Source organism: Lethenteron reissneri, chromosome 12 (assembly GCF_015708825.2).
Source record: "Lethenteron reissneri isolate LAM-NWPU_2019-01 chromosome 12, ASM1570882v1, whole genome shotgun sequence".
In the NCBI taxonomy this organism is placed as follows: Eukaryota; Metazoa; Chordata; class Hyperoartia; order Petromyzontiformes; family Petromyzontidae; genus Lethenteron; species Lethenteron reissneri.
Genome location: NC_083790.1, coordinates 7892343 through 7915867, shown reverse-complemented (window position 1 = coordinate 7915867; position 23525 = coordinate 7892343). Strand labels below are relative to the sequence as shown.

Below are 23525 nucleotides of genomic sequence, written 5' to 3'. Positions count from 1 at the left end.
GGTTCTACCCTGGATTACCCAGTCACACAAAAATCACGCTGCGTACTTTAGGCATGAGCGCCAGGCACAATGCGTGTGCTCGTCCCAGTACACATGCCGTTCGCGTGCTGTTAGAACTAGATTTGAAGTTTTCGTGACTGCAGGGATCCATACTCTTTGGTTCTTTCGGTAAAGTCACGTGGGTATAAAACATAAAATAAGAATTGAATCACGACGTTTCGATCGCAACACAAGTGACCGTCATCAGTTGGAACCGATACAGCAGGACAACTGCTGATTTATGTGACTTTACCGAAAGAACCGAAGAGTATGTTGTTAGAACTGTTGGGCCAACGTTGGCCCAATGGTCCATGTTTACTGGGACGTTGCTGTGTCATCGCTGCCATAGTCCAGCACTAGCCCCGCACTTCGGATTAGTACGGTTGACTATGTATGGTGCGAAAGAAGTTCAGCATACATATATACATAGCACCTACCCAGACTAGGCACTCGTTTGTGGTACGGTGGAAGGAGTTCCCATAGTCCATTGTGTTAAAGGTAGCGTTGCCAGCATAGCATATTTTACAATACAATTATATTTAAATTTTCACAATAGATTATTGCAATATCGGTTTCTCATAACTGTGTAATTGCATTTTACAGTTTTACCTCCAGTACAAATAACGGCTAAGTTCTTCAAATGCAGTGCACTCGACAGAAGCCACCATGAATATTTTAATGATTGCAACTTTACAACCTATAATGCTGATAATGCACATGTTGTCAGTAATTCGAGGCATTGTGAAATCATTAAACGAGCTCCATGAATGTGGTCATATAGCCACCAGAACATCAATTACTCTGGAAAACACATTACAAACCACTCATCGGTAACAGCTATTTACTGAGGATGTTAATGTGTTCTCGTTATTTCGTAATCTTTAGTCGGGAAATAAAATCGGAATATATTGTGTTCAGAAGCCACGGCAGTCATGATAGAGAAACATTTGTGCAATGTGGACGATTGCGTCGTAGCAGTATCGCCACGTCCCCAGCAAGCGTGCGAGGTTGCGTCAACGTTGGCTTGCGGATTGAAGCTTTGAACCAACGTTCCGTGTTTACTGGGTCGCAGCAACCCCAATCACGAGCGATTGACGGATAGCGGTAACCTGGGTCAAGTGTCTCCCTGCCCACTCGATCTACAAACCACTACTCGCCTGGGTTTGGGTTCTGAAACTATTTTTTTTACTTTACCAGGGAAGGCCCACTGAGATATCTATAGAGCTCATTTTCAGAAGCGGCCTGGCCACAAATGACAGCTCAAACAAAGTGGCTTATCACGTGGACATTTATAGCAGCCAAATACCTGGAGAAGAATCCACGCGACCACGGAGAGAACATGCAAACTCCAAATATCCAGACGTCAGGGTCAGGATCGAAACCACGACCTTCTCGTAGCAGTATCCCAGTTTTAGCTCTTCTGTTTCGATTTGTCAAGACCCGAAATCATTTCTCGTGAGTGCACATGCATTGGGCAGCGCTATAGTGTTCAAGGCACGTCAGCAGCAATAGGCGCATTCGTTTAACGTGGCACACGATTAACATTTAAAAACCTTCCAATGGACCAATGTGTGTGGGTGTAAGTGGACTTGATCTCTGTTTCTACAGCGCAACCCCTGCACGGGTTACACGGGCTCAATTCCACGTGATCCTCGGGTTTTAAACAAGATTTATTCATAAAAAGGTCATATCTACAGCACCGTTCAGGTCATAATGAAAGCAGCGGATGGCCGACTGCTGCAAATCACTGATCGCGTGACTGCACAGAGGCAGCAAAAAATTGCTGAAAATGCTTTCCCTTATTTCCCCTTCTCAATTTAACATCATTTGGCCATTGTCACAGCAACAAATAAAAATGCATGCACATGTAAAAGAAACGTAATTGCATTACAATAATTACTTTTTAAAAATGCATGACGCTATTGCTCTCCGCTGCCAAGAAACCGATTTGCATGAGCACGCTGCAGCCAGCTGCTCTGCAAAAAAAAAGCGGACATGCCAACGCTGACGGTTCCATTTGTAACCTCATCAGACGGTACATGTGCGAAAAGATGAAGGGGGGTGCATTCCGGAGATGTCATGGCCGTAATCACCAATCGGCGAAATTAACATGCAACCAACATTCAACATGTGGAGAAATAAAAAAAAATGTTTTAACTTGAAATGGTAAAGTGTTCACGGCAGGCTTTTTTTCTAGCCGACCTCAGCCTCAGGCAAGCATGTCGCTCACTCGATGGAAGAACACATGTATAATGTATAAACTCTGTTCTGAACCAAGCACCGTGCACCACATTCTGCCAGTCCTGACAACGAAACTCTATTGACTTTCATGACGGAGACTTCTGAACGCACATCTTTCCAGCTGACTATGATGTGTTTTCATGCCCGTCTGCTCTGGCCAGCCTTGTGGAATGAACCGTAATCTCATTTCCATATCACAAGCCGCAAAATGACTTCAAAAGAGGCGTGCATTCTAAAAAAAAAACCGAGGTCTTATCATAGACCAAGCCTAAAATACGAAGCACAGCGCGGAGTATGAACGAAAAAATGCATCAATTTGGTAACCTAGAAGCAGTCTTAAATCTTAAAACGTGTTCACCGATCTACATCTTTGTAACTAAAGAATGTACGCTGATTTACTCTGGCACCCAAAGTCCAACCATCCGTCAATTAGATTTTCGAGAGCAACACCCAACTGAGAGTTTCATTTTTTTAATATCCAAGCTGCATAGACCTAAATTTTGACTTAAAACTTTCATGACTGCAGGAATTAATATTCTTGGTTCTTTCGGTAATACATTTTCAATTCTTATTTTCTATCTACGTGACTTTACCGAAAGAACCAAGAATCTTCATGCACCTACCACATTTTGAACATAAACGTATGCTTGTCGTGTGAAAAACTAAATGGTCGGGCATTGTATTACACATTCTATAATTCAACAACATCCTTTTGTACCGATAAAAATAAGTTGTAGGAATTATATAAGTTGTAGGAATTCAATGGTGAACAAAAAACACTTTTAATGTGACCGAGGGAGAATTTGTAACTCATTGAAATTACGCATGCTGTACATTTCTGTAAAATAATAACACTTAAAAAGTGATTGGGACACATGCAGGGTTTTAGATGTCTACACAGGCTAACTAGGCATTCACAAGTAAATTGGGGCGAGAGGCATTGACCACTTAACATGGGTTGGTGATTATATAAACGTTCATTGGCTGGAATTCGCCAATTTTCTGTTATGAAGCCACTGGAGCTATGCACTTTTAAATCTCGATTGAGAACTCATTTCTTTAGAACTGCTTTTTGTGTTTAGTCTGTTGTCCTTCCCCCGCACCTCTGATTAGCCTGGTTGGCTACGTACGGTGTGAAAGAAGTTCAACATACATGAATTCCAAAATAATGAATAGAAATGAGTTATAAACACGCGTACACTGCATTAATACGAAATAAGTTATACATGTTATACAGGATTAGTGCGTAGAAATTTGAATATGCTATTTAACATAAATTCCAAAGCCGGACTGACTAAAACTTTCGAGATAAAGCTGTAGGTTATGAAAGCCAGCGCTTTGGAAATACAATAATGTACAGTCATATTTCATTCAATGTTTACACAAAATACTGGAAGAACAAAACATGTTTAATGCTCATATGGACATACCGAAAACAATTAACTTTGTTTTTGTTACAAAAAAAGCTTAAACAGCCATAAGAGAAAACAAAATCGTAGACACCTCGATGGATGACTCATTGTTATGTTCTTAGGTTTTTTCGGTAAAGTCAAGTAGGTAAAAATTTAAAATTAATAAAAGTAAAATTAAAATAAAATATGTCATTGTTTCATATTGCTATTGTGTCCTCTAGGATATTCTTCTTCTCTTTCAGAGGTATAATTTTTGTACATGTTTTAGCTTCTCAAGTTTGATAGTTAGATGTCCAATATTTAATCCAACAATTGTATCAAAATAAAGCAAATTACTTTGTACATAGCTTAACCAAGACGCACCTGTGTGCGCATTCGCTCGCCTTCTCATGTAAAGACTAAATGAGTTCCTGGAACGTAAAATACACACCGCAAAGGCCACGTACGAACCGAGCTGTTGTCAAAACAGAATCTGGATAAAAAAGCACACCCATTGGGAGTTCCGTCGGTTGGCGAGTTGTATTTCGTGGGGGTAAACTGTGGGTACTCCACACTTCTTCCAAAACTTCTTGCTGGCGTGGGAGAGGTCAAATACTCAGTGTGTGGGCTCTCTAGAGCTCCCTCTAGTGGAGGCCCTTCCGCAGCAGTGGTGTGAGAAAGCAACTGCAGGGCTGCGCTTTTGCCTATCATCTTGGACGCAAGTCCAGCCGTGCTTATATCTGACATGTGCTTGTACCAGAAGTTGCCCTGTTGCCTCCGCCCCACCAAGCTTACATTAACCAAAAATGTAAGCTTGCGTTGCTTATATCAGAACTGTGATGAAATAAACGCATTTACATCCAGCTTCTACTGAAAGTTAAAACTACTCTTTAGCAAAATTATACTTCAGGTAAAGTATTGTGAACCCTAGAGACAGCTTTATGCAGCAATCACATGACCTTATAAAGAGCTATTGTTAACATCTAGACTGAGGATCTGCTTAGATTTATCCATAAGCGGCATTTGATATTCACAGAAGCCTTGTGATCACAATTTGGAGAGCGAATAAATCAGATTCGTAGTGATTATATTACAGTATTTTACATAAGCCTTTCCGCATTCCCACTGACAATGCTATTGTAGATAAGGCACTGAGCACAGGAGAGGAATAATGATTCTCCCTGCCTTCTGTTTCGATGAATTGCCGCGTTCCCAGGTTGTGATTCAATTGAAGGACCAATCTTGTTTTATCATTGTTGTGGTCACCGGGTCTCAAGTGGTTGGAGTGGTCTTAAATGAACCCGATACATACAAAGTATACGAACCAAAAAAATACACCGAATCTTAGATATATATACGCGATTCAATGCACGTATTGTTTCGGTAAATGATCAATATTCATCAACAATTGATATCATAGGGCAGTGCTGGTAAGTTTGTGAACCCCCTGTAGCAAATCAGTTTAAATATTTGTCCAAGTTTATTTCTCTTGATCAATTGTATTCAAGTAACGAGAACACCTGCCAAGGCCTGCCCCTCCACTCCTTACAATAAGATAATACAGAGGGGAGCGGGGGGGTGCAGGTAAGAAACTTGACTAATGTATGTACAGCTCACCTGGGCTGCGGTGATGCAAGGCTTGTTCTCGTTGTTCATTTGAAAAATGAACATCCATCGTTTCAATCGGCAAGCGGGGAATCGACCGAATACGAGCTGCAGAATCCTAACCACGGACGATCGGCACCGGCAAACAAAACTCCGATGCAGGCCCAACGCTTGAACCAAGCTGCATCGGGCACGATTTATTATTTTATAAATCTCCACTGACGTAATATGCACAGCATAGTCTCGTCATGTAGTATAGCCTGCGCATTTTGCACTCACTGCTGAAACTCCAGCCAAAGTAGTCGGAGAGAGAGAAACAACAACCGAACGTTTTGACAAAAAAAAAAACATGCAACACATGCCGGGTTTTTGTGTCGAAATGTGCAAAGTTTAACAAATGAGTAGTGTTGTTTTTTCAATGGCATCAGTCGTTATTAAGTTAGTGTGAATCAGGAGATATGGCACGTAGTTAGCCGAGAAAGTGTTGAAAGCTTATGCCAGGAGATGTTGATGAGGTCACAGATGTAATCGGAGGGCAGTTTATACAGAGAGAGAATTGAGCTTTCGACTGGGGTATAGATAATGTACTCGCATGCTTTAGTTTATTCCATATCCTTTAAAAATTATATGCCCCTTGGCAGTACAGAGATAATGAGATGCGTTTAATAGTATTAGCGTAAAACATCAAGAGGCAGTTAATTTGTATTAATGAAGATGCAATCTGTACAAAATCATGTTATAAAGCTAATGGAGTTGCTAATGTATGTTACAAGGTGGAAGTTATTACAATAAGGCATTTTGGTTTTCAGTTTATACAAATAATACAGCGGACATCCTAAAACTAAGTGAAAAGAAAAGGACACTATAAACGTTGCCAAAAGCAATAATGAAACAGCCAACCATTAGAGGCTTCAGCATTAAAGGCAAGAACAGGGATTACATTTCTTAGAATACTTGGATTCAGCAAATGCTACGCACGCAACCAAAACTACAATATCACAACCAGACTGGCAAGATAACTGCTGTACAGTGAACAATACTGTGACAGCACCTCCAACAGATTTGAAGCAGACAGGCCTGAATGCACAACGTGAGGTGTTCTTACGACCCCTCCTGATCAAATCCTTTTCACAAGCCGGGGAAATTATCAGTTCAGAATTATACATTTTTTTAAAGCCGCAAGGTAGAACGGACCTGCAACTGAAACCCTGTCGACATCATAGCCCTGACTTGAGTCCACTTTTATCAAAACTGTCCAGGTACTTTCTTTAAATCCCAAGTGGTTCCTTCCACACCAGATCAATACAAACGCGAACAACAAATGCATCGCAGCAACAGGTTTAAAAAAATATGTCAAAGCCGCTTGTGCGCAATCACCTGTTGCCATGCGATCCGGCAAAGGTGTAGGTGTGTGTGTGTGTGCGCGTGCCGACGATGTCTGTACACGCCGCTGCCGCTACAGCTCATCTCTGGCGGTGGCGTCGGCTATGTCCGTGGCGCCACCTAGCGTTTTCCTAGCGGCCTGTGTGTCTACGAGCTCCTTGGCGAAGGCGCCGCCGCCTTTCACGACGCCAGCCCCCCTCTCGGGCCAGCCGCCGCCCACGGCCCCCACTCCGGCGGGCACGCTGGCCTCCCAACCCTTGGTGCCGCCGGCTTCGTCGGCCTCCCCTTTGTTGCCACCGTTGCCTGCCTCCGCCGTCGGACGAATGTTCGGCAGCCGCCGCTTGCCCCGGGCCCCTCCATCTTTGGCGAGGGCCCCCAGTTGGTGTCGGGGGCCGCGGTGCCGTCCCGATCGTCCCAGATGGTGGAGGTCTCCGTGTCGCTCACGTAGTTGGCCTCGCCCGTGTACTGCGTCGGGTAGACCAGCAGCGGCTCGGCCGAGAACGCGCGCAGGTCCCGCGGCTCAAAGTACTCGAGGTACTGCTCACTGCGTGGCGGGAGGGGACTAAGTTGAAATACAGGGCGAGAACAATTGGGGCGAGAGGATGGCACCTGATAAAGAGAAAAGACTGGATGGTCTGGACACGAGTCTACAATGGATCCTGGAAAGAAGACCAAACACGGGGTGACACACGCAAAGTGCAGGGAGCAGGAAATATACGAAGAGAAACGTGTGCTGAATTGACGCGGATAGAGAACGAGTGGTTTAGGCTAGAGTTCTTCAATTGTTGCAACCTATGAGCCAGATATTAAGCGCACAAGATCACGGACCGGCCCTGCCGAGCCATATAAAATTCGAGATGCAAGTTGGCGAGACGAAAGCGAGAGAGAAACAAGGTCTAGGCATGGCAGAGCTACAGAGAAGAGAATAATATGAATGAGATGCAGGCAGGATAAACACGAGAGAGAAGGAGAGAGACGAGAGACCTGGAGACAAGAGGTTAGAGGTCACGTTATGACGTCACGACGCCAACGCGGCGCCATAACGTCTGCCGCGCGTGACGTCGTAGTGCCTGCGTGGCCCGTCACCACGCCCTAGTTTTATTGCGTGGCCCACCATTGCAACGCAACCCTGGTTTGGGGCTAATAAGTATAACCCGTAAAAACAAAGTTTTTCACTATAAATCCTTTATATGCGTGGCGGCTAGAGTCCTCTCGTCCTCTGGCTTGAGATGGCTGCCACCTATGGGTCAGATGATTGTCTGCCAGTATTAAGCAATTGGTAATTAAATATTTAATTTGTTTTCCCTAAACAGTGTACAATTTTGGAAAAAAAATTTCAGGAACATTAATTGTCTCGCACAACGAGTCTGTGTGCAAAATGTCAGCTCGATTGGATCACGGGAAGTGGGTTAAAAAACGACCGAAAGATTTGCACGGTCGTAAGCAAGCAAGCAAGCACGCAAGCAAGCGAACTTAATATAAAGGATTTAAAAAGACGATGAAAGGGAGGCCGGAAGGCGAGAGAGCGGAATTGGAGGCGGAGAACTGGCGGCGTGAGGGATCGCAAGGAGGCTCTCACATGGGATGCTTGTTGAACATGACGGGCAGGTACTCGTCCACGGGAAGCATGCGGCCCAGCGGCTCCCCGGCCAGCAGCTTCCGCGCGCCCTGCAGTGACACTGCATATGCCAGGGTCCAGTAGGAGTAGTCGGCCCACACCAGGTTCCGTATGCCCTTCACGGACCGCTCCGGGGTGTCGATCTGCATCTTCTTGCGGCCGATATATCTGCGGGCGAGATTAGTGCGTTCACCTGTTGTTAGTCCGTCTGTTGTTTTAATTTTAAATTGAGATGTCTGTGATTTATTTTGCCCACGAAGGTGCACGTGGAAGTTTACTGTTACTTAGGGACCCAGTGCAAATAGCAGAGAAGCACGCTCTTCCACTGAACAACTTTGTGAGCGATTAAAACAGTACATCCGTTATCCATGGAAGTGGAACATTTGATTTCGCAATGGGTTCTCATTTTTGGTCCAAAATTTAAATTGAATGCAACTGATTAGGGTGAGCGTTAACTTGGGCTTTACCTTGGGCTGAATGAATACAAATTCAAAGTGGTTTATGACTCACAAGATTCTCATCCCTTGCTTACAGCCCAGAGCTTTGAAAAGATCCATTTCTGTTACAGAGGGTAGGCTATTCAGACAACAACAACCTCTGCCGGTTTAATCCACTCCCAAGGAATCAACGACCGAGTAAACCCCCCTGCCGATTAGACTTCAGAGTGCGAGTCACGTTCTCTACACGCTGCGCCATTCAGCTAGATTATGGGCTTAATCAGCCCCCACGTGTTAAACGCAGCATACGTAAATGTCTCCAAAAACATCGAAATGTATTGGCCACCGTACAGCTTGGCCTGTGTGGCCGGTTAAGTAGCCTCCGCTACTGAAGCTTGGTCTGTCTGGCCATTTGGCTTAAACACCTTGAGTGAGAAAGCAACAATACCAGCTGGCTCCACACACACGCACGCACGCATGCACGCTCACATCAGGTCCCAGTTGAAGTTTAAGCTCTTAACGTCTGCAATGAGCCTCTCCAGGCGGTGGCGGAAGAACGGCTCGAAGCGGACGTCGTCTTCCAGCACCAGCGAACTGGGGAGGCCGCGATCCACCACCTGGCGGGACAGCGGCGAGTTAGCCAGGGCGGGCGAGGTGCTATGGGCGACTCCAGACCCAGCTATCGGCTGGTGCGCATCGACCGAGTTAATACTCCGTTTCTAATAACAGTAATGTACATGATTCACCCAGGAAAGCCTTATTTATCGATTTAAAGCTTTCGTGACTGCAGGGATTCATCTTCTTGGTTCTTTCGGTAAAGTCACGTAGAAGGGAAGTAATAAAATAACAAAAATAAAACATAATAAAATAATTCTCACGACGTTTCGGCCACAACGCAAGCAGCCGTCCTCAGGTGGAGAACAGGTCCGTCAAGTAGATAGAGTCAGACTCTTATTTAATTATGTTTTATTTTTGTTATTTTATTACTTCCCTTCTACGTGACTTTATCGAAAGAACCAAGAAGATGAAGCCTTATTTAGTTGGGGATGTTTGGTCAATTCTATGCAGGAGTGCATGGCATGTGGGAGGAAACCAGAGTACCTGGAGACAACCCACGCACAAAAGGGTGTTTTGCGCAGCACTGACGCCCCCTGCACTCCTATGCCTCCAACACTTGGCAAGCCCTGATGGTCCCGAAACCAAATACCATCCAGCCTCGAACCTGTTTAGCCCTGGGGACATTCAAGTTCGGGCGCATTTGTGGTCATTTGCTTGCATGCACCTTGGTGCAGAAGAACAACATTATAGCTCAATTTCATCAGCATGTGTAGGTGCTAATTTTATCCAAGTTGACAGGAGTGCAGGAATGTGCAAGTTAACAAAAGCAATGCTCACCCACCCTAAAATGCTCGTTACTTCCAGGTCATTGGCAGTGCGAGTGTGCACAGTAAAGGAGAGAGAGACAAGCGTGGGCGACGTGGCAAACAAAAGTTTCCGAGGAAGAGGATATGCCGAGTATATGTCAGTGTTTCTGGTGCCAGGGGCTGCAAATCATAGCTCCACCCAACACGTTTGTGTCAACGATGCAATTTCGATTTAAAGCTTTCGTGACTGCAGGGATTCATCTTCTTGGTTCTTTCGGTAAAGTCACGTAGAAGGGAAGTAATAAAATAATAAAAATTAAACATAATAAAATTATACAATATAATAATATAAAATAATAACGATGCAATTGTCAACTGAAGCGTCAAAGCCACATTGCGAATTCAGCTTTAGAGTTTCACGCTTTACGTTCATGGAATGGAGTTATATTTTTGTGTTGTAGCATTCATGTGTGACTGCTATGATGTGAATACCATTAAAGTGTGATTGATCACCGAAGTGAATACCATATTCATCCAGATGATAGGATGCCCCAGAAAGAAAAATGCATCCCCAAAATGTGGGGTCATTTTGAAACAAAAAACTAATATTTGTGGGGAAAATACGGGATCCTGGGAAATCAGTAAACAAAGGGTGAAAAATACAAAGTTGTTAAATATATACACAGGATGCTTGGAAAAGAATATGGTAATAATGCAAGTGGCTGTGTTACTGCAATAAAATTGCTTCCTGTACACGACGCCAATAAAGTTACTAAACAATCTGGTCACATACATAAGAGTGGAAGTGGTCATGGTGCCAATTATGTAATGCGCCAGATGGTGAAACAGTCGCGTAGACACAACCGATACTCAATTGCCAAAACAAAATACACAAAAAAATTCGAATCTTTGGAGCGGCGCAGAGGATACATCTGCACCCACGGGGCAATGATTCTATGGGCAGCACCTACATTCACACGTGGCCCTGAGATCACAACAAGAAACCTAACTAATGTAGGCTCTGGCCAGGCCAGGGAAAGGGGAACACCTCTTGCCAGATGCCGTAGTGGCTCAAGAAGCAGCCGATCTCTCCCTTGGTGAGAACGCGGCCAGAGTAGGGGTCGTGGTAGCCGGGCAGCATGTCCACTCCCAATGCCCGGATCTGACTCTTGTTGAGTGCCCTAGGGGAGGACACGGCACTCGCTTGAGCAAGATCGCAGACGCAACAACTCAGTGTGGTGGTGGTGGTGGTGGCGGTGGCGGTGGCGGTGGCGGTGGCGGTGGTGGTGGTTGTTGCGGCCTGCGTACTTCCCGTCGACTGCGTCCACCACCTTGCACTGTATTTGCTGCTCTTCGAGCGATCGCAGCATGCGGACCCGCCGCTCGGGACGACGTTTCAGGTTGATCATGTACACCTGGAGAGCCAGGCAGGGAACAGTTGTTGTTGCTGTTGTATAGAAATTAGGAACAGCTTTTATTCAGAGGGCTCGATATGAGGCAACATTGCATGTAAACAGCTTCACGTTTTAGAGTTTCATATTAAATAACGTTATCATTAAAATAATTGTATTCCAGTTTTATATTGAATAGTCTTATATTCAGGAGATTCATATGCCACAGCTTCAAATTTAACCATTTCGCGTTCAATCAATTTAAATAAGCAGACAATTAATCTCATGTATATGTCTCCCATCATTCTGGAAGTACGTAATTTTACCAGCAGTGATTCAATGCAATTATTTTGTGTTTAGTTGTCCTTTCCCTGCATCTCCGATTAAAATGGTTGGCTGTGTAAGGTGCGAAAGAAGTTCAACATACATAGATGCATGCAAACTCTGGACCGGTTTTGACATGCAAGAGTCTCATAAGCAGAGCCAGGCTTGCTTTAATCAGTGCTGGTGAACTGCCAGATGGTATCGGCAGCATGGCTTCATAGATGTATGCTATGGCTCACCAGCATCTGACAGTTCACCGGCTTCGATTCAAGCAACCCTGACCTTGCCGCTGAGACACTGTATATTGAAAGACGGTCCACAATTTGCTTGTACAGTAAAACTTTGGATTGCGAGTAACTTGGTCTGCGAGTGTTTTGCAAGACGAGCAAATTTTTAAAATAAATATTAATTTGATAAACGAGCGAGGTCTTGCAATACGAGTAGTACGTGTTTACGCTTTGTCTGCCGAGCGTCACCTGATCACAACTGATATACGAGTGCTTTGGATTACAAGCACGTTTCCGGAACAAATTATGCTCGCAATCCACGGTTTTACTGTATTGAATCAATGTTGATGAAAGTACGCACTCCCAGAAGGAGATGGGGCCGCTAGGTTGTGTGGAGACAATATTGGGGAAAGCAGATGAAGATAATTAAAGAAAAATATCGATGCAACTCTTTCACAGCAGCGATCATTCCAATAGTTTTGATTATTACACGCTTTTATTTAACTCACTCTGTCTGTTGTTGTCGTATCCTCAAATCTTGTAACTTAATTTTAACCGACTTCCCAATGTGGAATCGACTGCAAACTTCGTATACTTATGTCTTACTGATGACAAGACGATATTCTATCATTAAAAATAAAATAAATATTAATAAACCATCTTTTTTACATGTTATGTTTCGGCTTGGGTCTAATTGTCCACGCTCAACTGACGTTGGCTGTAAATCACCACGGCCCCTTACGTTGTGGCAAGCCTCGGGCCACTTACTGGAGTCGTGGAGTTCTGCCATTACTCGTATGGTACATTTCATTAAAGCGTGTTTTTTAAAAAGTATATTTTTTATATGAATTGACTAGAGCTTACACGGATGAAAGACTTTTCTCTATTTATAGAGACGAGTAAAATTAAACGTGTTGAAAATTAAACGCAGCTCAACGTGAACCAAACAATTAAGTAACAAATGAGAGTTACGCACTTTTGCATAAATCACTTCCTTCGGAGGCTCACAGCTGGAGACGTTTTCGGTTTTGAAAATTATTTGTTATTATTTAGTCTTGAAATGTGGTCAAACATAATATAACGATACAACACTCTTGTAAAACAGATATGAAATAGTTGGGAAGGCAAAAAACAAATGCACGCGTTGACTCGGATTAACCCTGACGAAACCTTCGGCCTCTATTTATAGATAAAACTTCGCCTGTACCCCTGAACCCAACCAATCATCTAGGCAGGCGATTGCTGACATTCATGGGAGCCAATGGGTACAGTAAGGCCATATGTTAATGGTTGGTTGCCTTACACAGAACAGGGCAACGTGACCCAGGACATGAAGAAACCATGTTAATCCACCTCCCGTAACGAGATCCAGTGATTTTTTTAAAATAAATTTTAAATATTCCAACATAAAAACCCCTGTTTGATGAGAAATCTCATTCTAACAGGTGTACTGGCGCCATTCCATTAAGAATGTTCTCAATTGACATTAACAATCGTGTTAACTATCTGTGGTGGCCTTAAAAGCAACCCAAAGCAGAACTAAACAGTCACAGGAAATTGATCCGTCACTCACGGAAGAAAACTATCCTGGCTTCACCGCCCATTCACAGCTTTCCAGCCGATGTGGTCGGGCCAGTGAGACGACAATTCATGACGCCCAGTGCCTGTCATTACCTCGTCAAAGCCCATCTTGTCGAGCTCCCTCTCCGGCATGTGGATGTACTGCGATGGCTTCATCGGAGGCTCTTCCACTGCAAGGGCACAACGGCATTATCTAAAGGTCCAATTACTGAAACAGCCTAACCGCAAAGCCCCCAGTGTCATGCGTGATTAATACATGGTATTTTAATGATTCGTGCATTTAAAGGCAGATGCAAAAAAATAAAAGACCTTTGGTCAACACGGCACGCCAATAGCTCTCTTGTAATGGCTCTCCATGTTACGGCGCTATCGAAAATGTCGTTATATAATGAATGAGCCAGTCATTTTAATTGATGGGTTTTATTTCCACAACCACTCAATAATATCTACGGGGAATTAGTAAGCAGTGTCTATTGCGCGAGTGGATGTTAAAGATGCTGTTGTGTAATTTTCAATCAGAGGCCCACTGTGTGCCTGTGTCATGGCCCACATCCCAAATAAATAAATAGAAATTATAAAACAAAATTTTTTTATCATTCACTTTTCACAAGACTTCCCTGCCAAAAAAACAAGACTGTCAACATGTGCTCACCTGGTTAAATAAATGTGAATTAAATCTTGAAATGACCTAATTCTTGTTGAATTATCAAAGCTCTTTTTTGGGGGGCTGGTACTGAACGCTGCCGGCTTGTGTAGTGTTCCAGCGCGGTGTACAGCTTGCACGCACCCATGATCTCCAGATGGGTGTGAATGAACATGTCCACATCGTCCTGCAGCGTGATCTCTGCCTTCCCTGGCACCACCAGGTGTCCAAAGCGATGCTGGTTACAGATGTACATGGGCACACCTGCAGGGAGGGAGCAAAACACATGGAGCGATTGTATGAAAATCCCCCAGTGAGGCCTTGCCAACTGGACAAACCAGTGCTGTTACAGAAAGGACACTTTACGTAGGACAACACGGCAAGCAAGAAGACAATGTTGTCAGCACCAGGCTTGACCACCTTCATCTCCCCAGAACTGATAGTTTACATACCACACAAAGTACTTCTTTTGAGCTGTGCTGACCTAAGGGAGGCCCAGGACAAATGTTGATACTATGTGCCATTTATTCGATCCTTCTAGGCTGGTGTCACACATGCATACACTATGACCAGTTTTCTTTAACAAAAGTGATATGTAAATAATCTGCCATCCATCAACTCGATGAAATAAAATAAACCACCATGTTATTTTTTCACATGGTGGCATTACAGTAGCAACATCGTGAGCATAACGATGGGAATCATTCAGAGTGTAATATTACATCGACTCATCGATAAAAAATGAGTCTTACACTCACAACACATGCATCCAATCGTGTGTTGAGAATATTATTTTCGATGTAAAAAAATTAGTTCACGCGACTCCTGAATCGGCCACCAGAGGTGCTACATTCACCGCAATGCAAAATAAAATAGATTCTCGTATCAAACCGCGTGACAGGTCGTCACTGCATGGCGAGGAGAGCGAATTATTTTAGGAGAGGCTGCCATAGAGGCTATTTTTCCTCCTCTTCCAGCGCTGGTAAGACATCTTGGAAGAGGTGGGTGACACCCACACTTTACCCCACCACGTGCAAGCTGCCAATCGACTCGTGACGGTACCTATTTATACTGCTCGTTGGATATAGTGCAGTGGGGAAGATTTAATAAACTTGCAACATTGTTTCAACCGTCGCGCCAGTGTGACCACCGTTACAAACGCGGCAGCGTCAGGATTACAAACGAAACAAAAATGTGAAAACGTAAACAACAAAAACAAATAAAGCAACATTCATCCGTGACAGAGGAGGGCATTGCGGCACCGAAGTGCTTGCAGGAGGCGGCGAAGACGATGATGTCGTCGAAGGGCCAGGCGTAGTTGGGCGGCGGGGGATAGAAGCTGATGAGGCGCGACGCCTCGCGGCGCAAGTCGATCAGGAACGTCGAGTGCACCATGGGCACGCGGAAGCAGCCGAGACGCTCCCGCTCCCGCACAGGCAGGTACTCGGGCGCCCTCTTGTAGTAGCCCTGCACAGGGAGGCCCCGGTGTGAACAAAACAGGCACAACGACGTCTCCCCCTCGTCCAAAAGTCCCATTATTGCGAAAAGTCCTGCACGTGGCAGCAGTCACGCATGGTTATTTGTGTGATCATTTGCATATTATCCGTTTCCTTCAAGAAACATTCAAAACAGTTTCATATCTTCTTCTTATAAGCCAAAAGTCTAATTATTGTATGCGGTCAGCTGCTTGGAATTTCCTTCTCTGTGTGGCTTCCATTCTGTTCCTGATGTCCAGTCCCAGCCACTGTCCTCATATCTCACTCCACCGCATGCTCCCATCTCACCCTTGGCTTCCATCTACACCTTCTGCCGTGCACCGGTGGTATCTCCACAGCGCTTCTAGACGACGGGTCTCTATGCGAGTCTGCGGGCCTCTCATCTCGAAAGCCCTTCCTGTTGCAAATTCTTTGTTTCTTCTCAACACGTGCCAAAACCATCTCCCTAACCTTCTCGATGCTATTGCTAACCCCTGCGAAGGCTCTTAACCTCTTCGCTCAGCCTTCTTTCCTTTACAAAACACCTCCAACATCCACTTCGGCGTTCGTATCCCCGTTCTTTTCTAGCACTCGTTCCTATTCCTTCCTTGGTGCCCACGTCTCTGCACGATATAAAAGGACCGTGCTCTGCACGTTACCATTCCGTTGTACTCGTATGATTTTCAATCAACGTAACACTCCTGAAACCTCGGCACATTTGTGACATCATGCTGTGTTGACCCATTTCCTTCCCACCACTGTTGCCCCACCCTCCTTCCTCAATTAATATTCCACCTGAATACTTTAAACTACTGACCTAAATTGATGCCCATCCCCCCCTCTTAGAACGAACAAAGCTGACGTTTAGCTTCGGTATACGAGGGATGGAAGTACATTTTGTGACTTAACACAGGAGGAATGGCCATACCACAGATGATGGATGTTTAGTGGGCATTTATGAACGTACCATTTCCTCTTTTAAAATCGATTCTTATTCTCAAGACATGGGCATTCAATTGCGTGAGAAAATCTATTATTTATTATTTACAATGTATGCATTTTTAGTTTGGGTTAACAGTACAACCAAAATTTGACAACAAGACATAAAAGTGATTAACAGTAAATAAAATCAACACCCTGAATTGTGACAATTTATCAAATAGCTAGGGAGGTAAATTGTGAATATACACATGTCAATCCACCGCTGATTCGGGCCTCCCTTCACCGTGCAGTTGACGGAGGTTATTTGACCACACCTCACCCCACTGGTCAGTGGCGTTTGGTGAAGTTGGGCAGCAAACACGTGGTGGGATGGATCTTACTGCATTGCCCTCTACTGCATGAACATAACCCCCCCCCCCAGCCTACAACGTCCTGTTTCACACACATTGGTCACCCATCCAACCACCACCCAGGCTCAAATCCTGGCTTAGCTTCCGAGATCTAATGAGGTGGGGCACATTCCAGGCACAATGCAAAGACACAAAGTCGTTGTCTCGTCCGCCACATATCTAGGCTGTATGTCTTGGGCTCATTCTAGTTTTGAAGTTTTCGTGACTGCAGGGATCTTTGGTTCTTTCGGCTCTTTCGGTAAAGTCAAGTAAGGTATAAAATATAAAATAAATTCAATCACGGCGTTTCGGGCGCAACACATATACCTACGTGACTTTAACGAAAGAACCAAAGAGTATGTCTTGGGCTGTCGGCGAGACTTTGAAGTCCGTTAATGAGAAACATGACTGTGAAACCGGGATCGGGCGTGCCTTTACGACCCTCTAGTGAAGTAAATCCCATACTCTGTATTGCGTGACGTTACTGGATCACTATGATTTGATGCCTGACTGTAACTTTAAGCTTTTTTTTTATTAATAGAGCCTTAAAATCATCCTGGGAATTCGAGGACAGACCATAGCTCAAGTTTGTATCTACTACATAAGAGGTTTTCATTTTTGTAGTTGTGTTTTCCACGAAAAGATATTACTTTCAAGAAGGATTAGCAGGTTTCAGAATAACATTATGAACTGTCATGTTTCACAGGACGATGAAATCGCGTTGTTTGTGTGGTCAAAGCCAAAGACTGGAGAAAAATAAAATAAAAAATCCGGAAAACCTATCCTCACCAGATCTGGCTTCAATCACTTCCACATGTGGTCACAGTTAAAGAACAGCTTGCAGGGAATGCAATTTTCTCGTGACGATCAACTGACATGGGCCGTGTAGAGCGAGGCAGAGAGCTCTTGCAGGCGAGGATTAGAAGCCTCAGGCTTTGCCCTTCAAGGCGACCTTACAGAAAAATAACACAGTTCCAACAAGATCATCCACTGCTTTCTATATCATGCTACACACACGTACTATGCGTGTATGTATGTTGAACTTCTTTTGCACCGTACGTAGCCAACCACGCTAATCGGAGGTGCGGGGCAAGGACTACAAACGAAACACAAAAAAGCAGTTCTAAAGAAATGAGTTTTCAACTTAGAATTAAAAGTGGGCAGCTACAGTGGCTTCCTAATATCGGAAAGGAAGAGCGTTCCAGACGACCGCAGAAGCGGATCATTTCACTGCTGTTTTCAATACTTAAAACGGGTCAAAGCGCGCCCATCTGGATAAACAGCTGACAGACTGGGGAATCGAATGTTGTCAAGTCAAGGAATGAAGCCGAGATGCACGCCGAGAAAATTCCTTTCGGTGTTTCCACCCAAGGCCTTTCCGTGAAGTAAATGGGACAACGCTGCAGTACACTATTCAAGGACGAGTTGACTGCATGTCTTAGCACCTACCTCACGAGCGTATGCAAACCGCTGCGATATACCCAACAAAGCGCGCAACTCAACTTATGCAACGGGTGTTTCTGTGCAGCAATGTTACATGGTCCCAGGTGGGAGCTTGAGCTCAAAACCTGAGAGCCAAGGATTTAAACATCTCGGCTGTCTGCTGATATATTCCTTTGCCTATCCAGTCAAATGCTACACGTGCTGGCTATTACATAGCATGTACACAGCCAGGCGCAGCTGAACACTAAGTGGGGGCCCTGTGCAGAAGGGGAGAACTGGGGCCCTGGGGACAGCCAAAGATGACAGAGTAACACAAAGCAAAAAGAGAGACACAGAGACACGAGACACTTTTTGGGGCCCCGTGCATGTCAACATGTTTCGCAAGCATAGGGACATAGCACTTTTTTCCGCCAGGCATTAATGTATATGCATGCAAGACTTCAACACTACAGTACTAGAGGAAATAGTGATTGTCTATATACATAATCTCACCCTCGCCACAGAATCAAGACTGTAAACAGGAAATGGGTGCCACCCCCTGCTCGTTGGGCTGGTAATTGTGTTGACCAGACTTTGATTTGAGGAAATGCAGGTATCGCTGCAAGGGGGTCATGTACGCTACGTACGGTGTGTGCGGTGTGCCCAGAGTGTGCAATGCGGGGGTATACACACGCAATGCTGAATGCGTTGTGCGTGGTGTGCACTTGGTGTACATGCCGGATTTGTGTGCGAGTGTGTGCACGTGTGATGAGCACGTACGGTAGGCGCAGTGTGTCTGTGTGGGTGTGGTGTGCACATGGCACATGTGCGGGGTGGGATGCGTGCATGCAATGCGTGCTACAGTGTCTGTGGTGTGAGTGTGGCGGGTATGAGGTGTGCCCGCACGATAGGCGCCATGCACGTGGGGTGGGGTGGCGTGCGGCCTGCGGTGTGTTTGGTGCACACGTGTGATAGGCGGTGTGTGTGTGTGGGGTTCAATCGCTGTGTGGTGTGTGTGTACACGTGAGTGTGTGTGTGTGGGGAGTGGTAGTGCAGCGGTTAGCGCGCTGCGCTATGAACCTGGCAACCCGGGTTCAATTCCCGCTCACGGCCAACACCAATGACGATTATCTGAACCGGTCCTGGGCCTCCCCTAGGTCGACTCAGCCTCAAATGAGTACCTGGTGTGGTGTGTAAACATCGCAACTGGGGAGACAGAGGCGGTCGGGCCTGGTGCTGGCCACCCACCCCCTCGTGTACCATTCCGGCCTTCATAGGTGCTCGCTAATAGCACTTGCCCCTACAGTCTGTTAAGGCTATACGGGGAATCTTTGTCTTTGTTTTGTGTGTGTGTGGGGTCCAATCGCTGTGTGCGTTTTGGTGTGCGCAATAGAAAAGTTGCATATGTGGTGTGCATTTGTGCGAGGTGTGCGTGAGGTGTGCCAGGTGCACACGTGCAATAATAGGCGGCGTGTGTCTTGGTGTGCTCCCCGTGTGTCTGCGGTGCGCGTGATAGGCGCGCTGTATGTACGTAGAACTTCCGTTCGCACCGCATGTAGCCAACCGTGCTCATCGGAGGTGCAGGGCGCGTGTGCGGGGTGCGTGTGGGGCGCCCGAGGGCCGTGTGCCAAGAGCGCTGCGGCACCTGCTCGGTCATGGCGCTCCAGTAGTTGGAGTAGGCAGTGCGCGAGTCCAGCATGGGCGCCACGATGGTGCGGTTCTGAGCCACGAGGAATGACAGCGTCTTCTCGTTCAGCAGGAAATTGTCAACGTCCACGAACTGTGAAAAAGAACACCCATGGCCATTTGTAAATCGGGGGAACACTGCCCGACCAACGATTCATTCAGCCCTCCTTCATGTAACCATGTGATGGCTCACACAGGTTGTGTCGGTTGCAATGGAGACCTGCAGATACCGATGAACAGTAATTTTAAATATTTTTGTACAAGGAATACTCATTGCCTTATCATACCATGTTCATGATCGGGGGTTGTATGACCATACCTTACCACGCGGGGACAATATGCACCCACCGCTGATATTAGCCGTGACCAGAACTCAACCTCAGGTCACTAGGCTCATGACCACTGCAATGCACTGTTACCTTCTCAAGTATTGTATTCGAGTATTTGGCTGCTATAAATATCAACGTGATGAGCAATAATATGTGGCGAGGTAGCTTCTGAAAAAGAGCTATGGGGCCGTCCATAAATGACGTCACGCACCTGGGGGGGGGGGGGGGTCAGATATTTGTGACGATGTGTGACAAGGGGGGCGGGGTTTGAGAAATATGACGTCACATCAAAATGCGCAAACTTTAAATAAATAAAGACAACACGTTCTACTTAATTAAATAGACTTTTTGATAAAATGTTTTCTCGTACAACATCGAAGTGCAGCGCCACATTAAATACACACTACAATGACAATAGTTTAAAGTGATTTGAAGCAGGTTTTTTTTTTGGGGGGGGGTAGAGCTTTGTGACGTGATATTTGAGGGGGAAGTCTGACTTTTTGTGACGCCGTGTGACGAAGGGGGGGGGGGGGAGGGTCAAAAATCGTCTAAAATCGCGTGACGTCGTTTATGGACGGCCCCTATACAGCTCAGTGAGCCTTACCTGGTAAAAAAAAAAAAATTATTGTTAGTAATGTCTGAGTTTATCTGCACATATATAAGATGGCTGGATGGCCCAACACAAATATTTTAGTGCAGCGCTGAAATCTAATGATGACTGTTAGATGGTCGTGTCACAATGTTGGATTATGGGCTTCCACTTATGACTAAACATTCCAGAGTTTGCATTCTTAGTGAGGTTCTCTTAAGCCTAATTTCCAACCTCTGTGCAAAAACAGTGATTAAATAATCTAGGCCAGTGGCTCCAAGATTAGTTCTCGATACAACCACGTTTGAAAATGTGGTTTGTATCGATAGTTCAATTTTAATGTGCAATTTTAATGTGCAATTTTAATGTGCAATTTTATTGTGCAATTTTATTGAGAGACTGTGTGTTGTCTTGCTGTGGTATGGGACTTTTGTTGTTGTTGTTTTGCTGCCTTTCCCCAGCTTGCATTTATTGTTGAAATTCGGTAGGAATGTATATACTGTACTTTTCAAGTTGTGCCGATATATATTATATTTATTTATTGACCTGCTTACCTTTCCATACTTTGCACTCCTATCGGTTCTTGTATTGTTGTTGTAATTTTATGACCCGTCCCTTACTGGACATCTGTGAAATAGAGCTCCATGGCTCATCGGCTTCCGTCAGTCTAAATAACGATTCTGATTCTGATCACTCGTTGTGTCACAGGGGCCGTGGGAACTAATCCTAGGAATGCTGCACGTAAAAAAATAAAATAGAAAAATTCTTTCCACTGCCCGTCGCACAAATATTTAGAGGAGTCAATTAAAAGCAAGTTAATTGCACACATCGCTTGTAACACTTTTAGGGTAGAGCGATTCTTTTTTTTTGGTTTCAATGTGTCACTGGTGGCATCGCAGTCTGCGAAATATGCTGGTGGGTCAGCTGTGTGGTCCATGGGGTGCAAAAAGTTTGGGCACCACTGACCGGGGCTGTGAACACAATTTGGTAAAGGCCAGCTGTGTAGGGGGTAACGTTGCCACATGCTCGCCGATCAGATGACAGGCACACGGCAAACTCGTCTCTTTGTCGAGTGAAGTAGTTATGCCGCTTTGCTTCATAGAAAGCCCTTTTGTAGGTAATTAAACTAAATATTTGGCGATACTGCGTTGGCAGTGGCAAACAAGCGCAAACAGCAAAAAAACCCAACTCATTCGTCAATAACACTGCCCTAAGAGAAAACAAATAAATATATAATTGCCGACTTTTCGAGCAATGGCACCTCTTCATAGCACCGTGTTTTTTGACGATAGTGTTTGGTTTTCTTTGTCTATTATAGAAACATCAGTGGGCAGCAGTCTTCGATATTGCAGGGCTCTTCCCGAACTTTTCCAAATAGGGTTAGGGAGTCCGTTGTTGGGAGTTTATCCAAATGGTCACTTTGCCCCCAGTTTCGGTTTTCAGACTTGGACAAGACTAGCATTAAATTTCGATTTAAAGCTTTCGTGACTGCAGGGATTCATCTTCTTTATTTTACTTTTATTAACTTTAATGTTTTTTACCTATGTGACTTTACCGAAAAAACCTAAGAATATGAATCCTTGCAGTCACGAAAGCTTCAAATTTAGAGCTCCAAAAATTAAGATTCAAATTTAGAATTCATCTTCTTGGTTCTTTCGGTAAAGTCACGTAGAAGGGAAGTAATAAAATAATACAAATAAAACATAATAAAATAATTCTCACGACGTTTCGGCCACAACGCAAGCAGCCGTCCTCAGGTGAAGACGTCGTGAGAATTATTTTATTATGTTTTATTTTTATTATTTTATTACTTCCCTTCTACGTGACTTTACCAAAAGAACCAAGAAGAAGACAAGCATTGAAGAGACTACCCCTTTTGAATGCATGCTCACTACACGGGTGTGCTTTGGCAAGTACCTGCAGAATTTGCCAGGCAGCTATGGGAATAGATCCATCATCTCGGTGAAAACTGGCCTAGCAGGGGAGAATGTTAACCACCAGGCTAACCAAACGCGCATCACGATTGGTGCCCTATCAACATCGCACCAACCCCGATCATCTTTATCGGTATCTTCACTACTCTTTCACTGGAAACTTAAGACATTTCCTAGGAAGGGCAAGTTGGGGAAAACGTCAAAATCTTTTTTTTCTGTTGATGATGGCAAAATAATGTTATTTTAATTCATCTGTAATAAGCTCATGAAAGCAGTAACTTTATGTTATGAATGGGTCTCGCCGTGCAGTTGGCCAAGCTGATTCACAAAAATGTGTTCCTATGATAGTGCTTCATCTCAAAGGATTGCAAGCTCATAAAGGGTTTGTCTAATCTACACCAGGGGCCAAGGCATGGTTAAATAGACACTGTCAAAATGAAACGTTGAACGATGTCAGAATATCGATAAAAGCACTTGGAAATTCCTCAGTTACACAACCCGACAGTTGACACACA

At 44.7% G+C, this 23525-nt stretch overlaps 1 protein-coding gene across 1 annotated transcript in view; it reads right to left on the bottom strand.

Annotated features, from left to right (window-relative positions):
• Positions 1-701: 701 nt before the first annotated feature.
• The window catches only part of LOC133341844 (procollagen galactosyltransferase 1-like), a 34659-nt gene continuing 11835 nt past the window's right edge, over positions 702-23525 (bottom strand). The window contains exons 4-12 of the mRNA XM_061550622.1: positions 20118-20252; positions 15507-15711; positions 14389-14508; positions 13695-13771; positions 11387-11493; positions 11127-11259; positions 9204-9331; positions 8239-8445; positions 702-7203 (exon numbers count right to left, since the gene is read on the bottom strand). Of these exons, the coding sequence (XP_061406606.1) occupies positions 6840-7203; positions 8239-8445; positions 9204-9331; positions 11127-11259; positions 11387-11493; positions 13695-13771; positions 14389-14508; positions 15507-15711; positions 20118-20252 (1476 nt within the window). The 3' untranslated portion in view covers positions 702-6839. The remainder of the gene's footprint in view (positions 7204-8238; positions 8446-9203; positions 9332-11126; positions 11260-11386; positions 11494-13694; positions 13772-14388; positions 14509-15506; positions 15712-20117; positions 20253-23525) is intronic.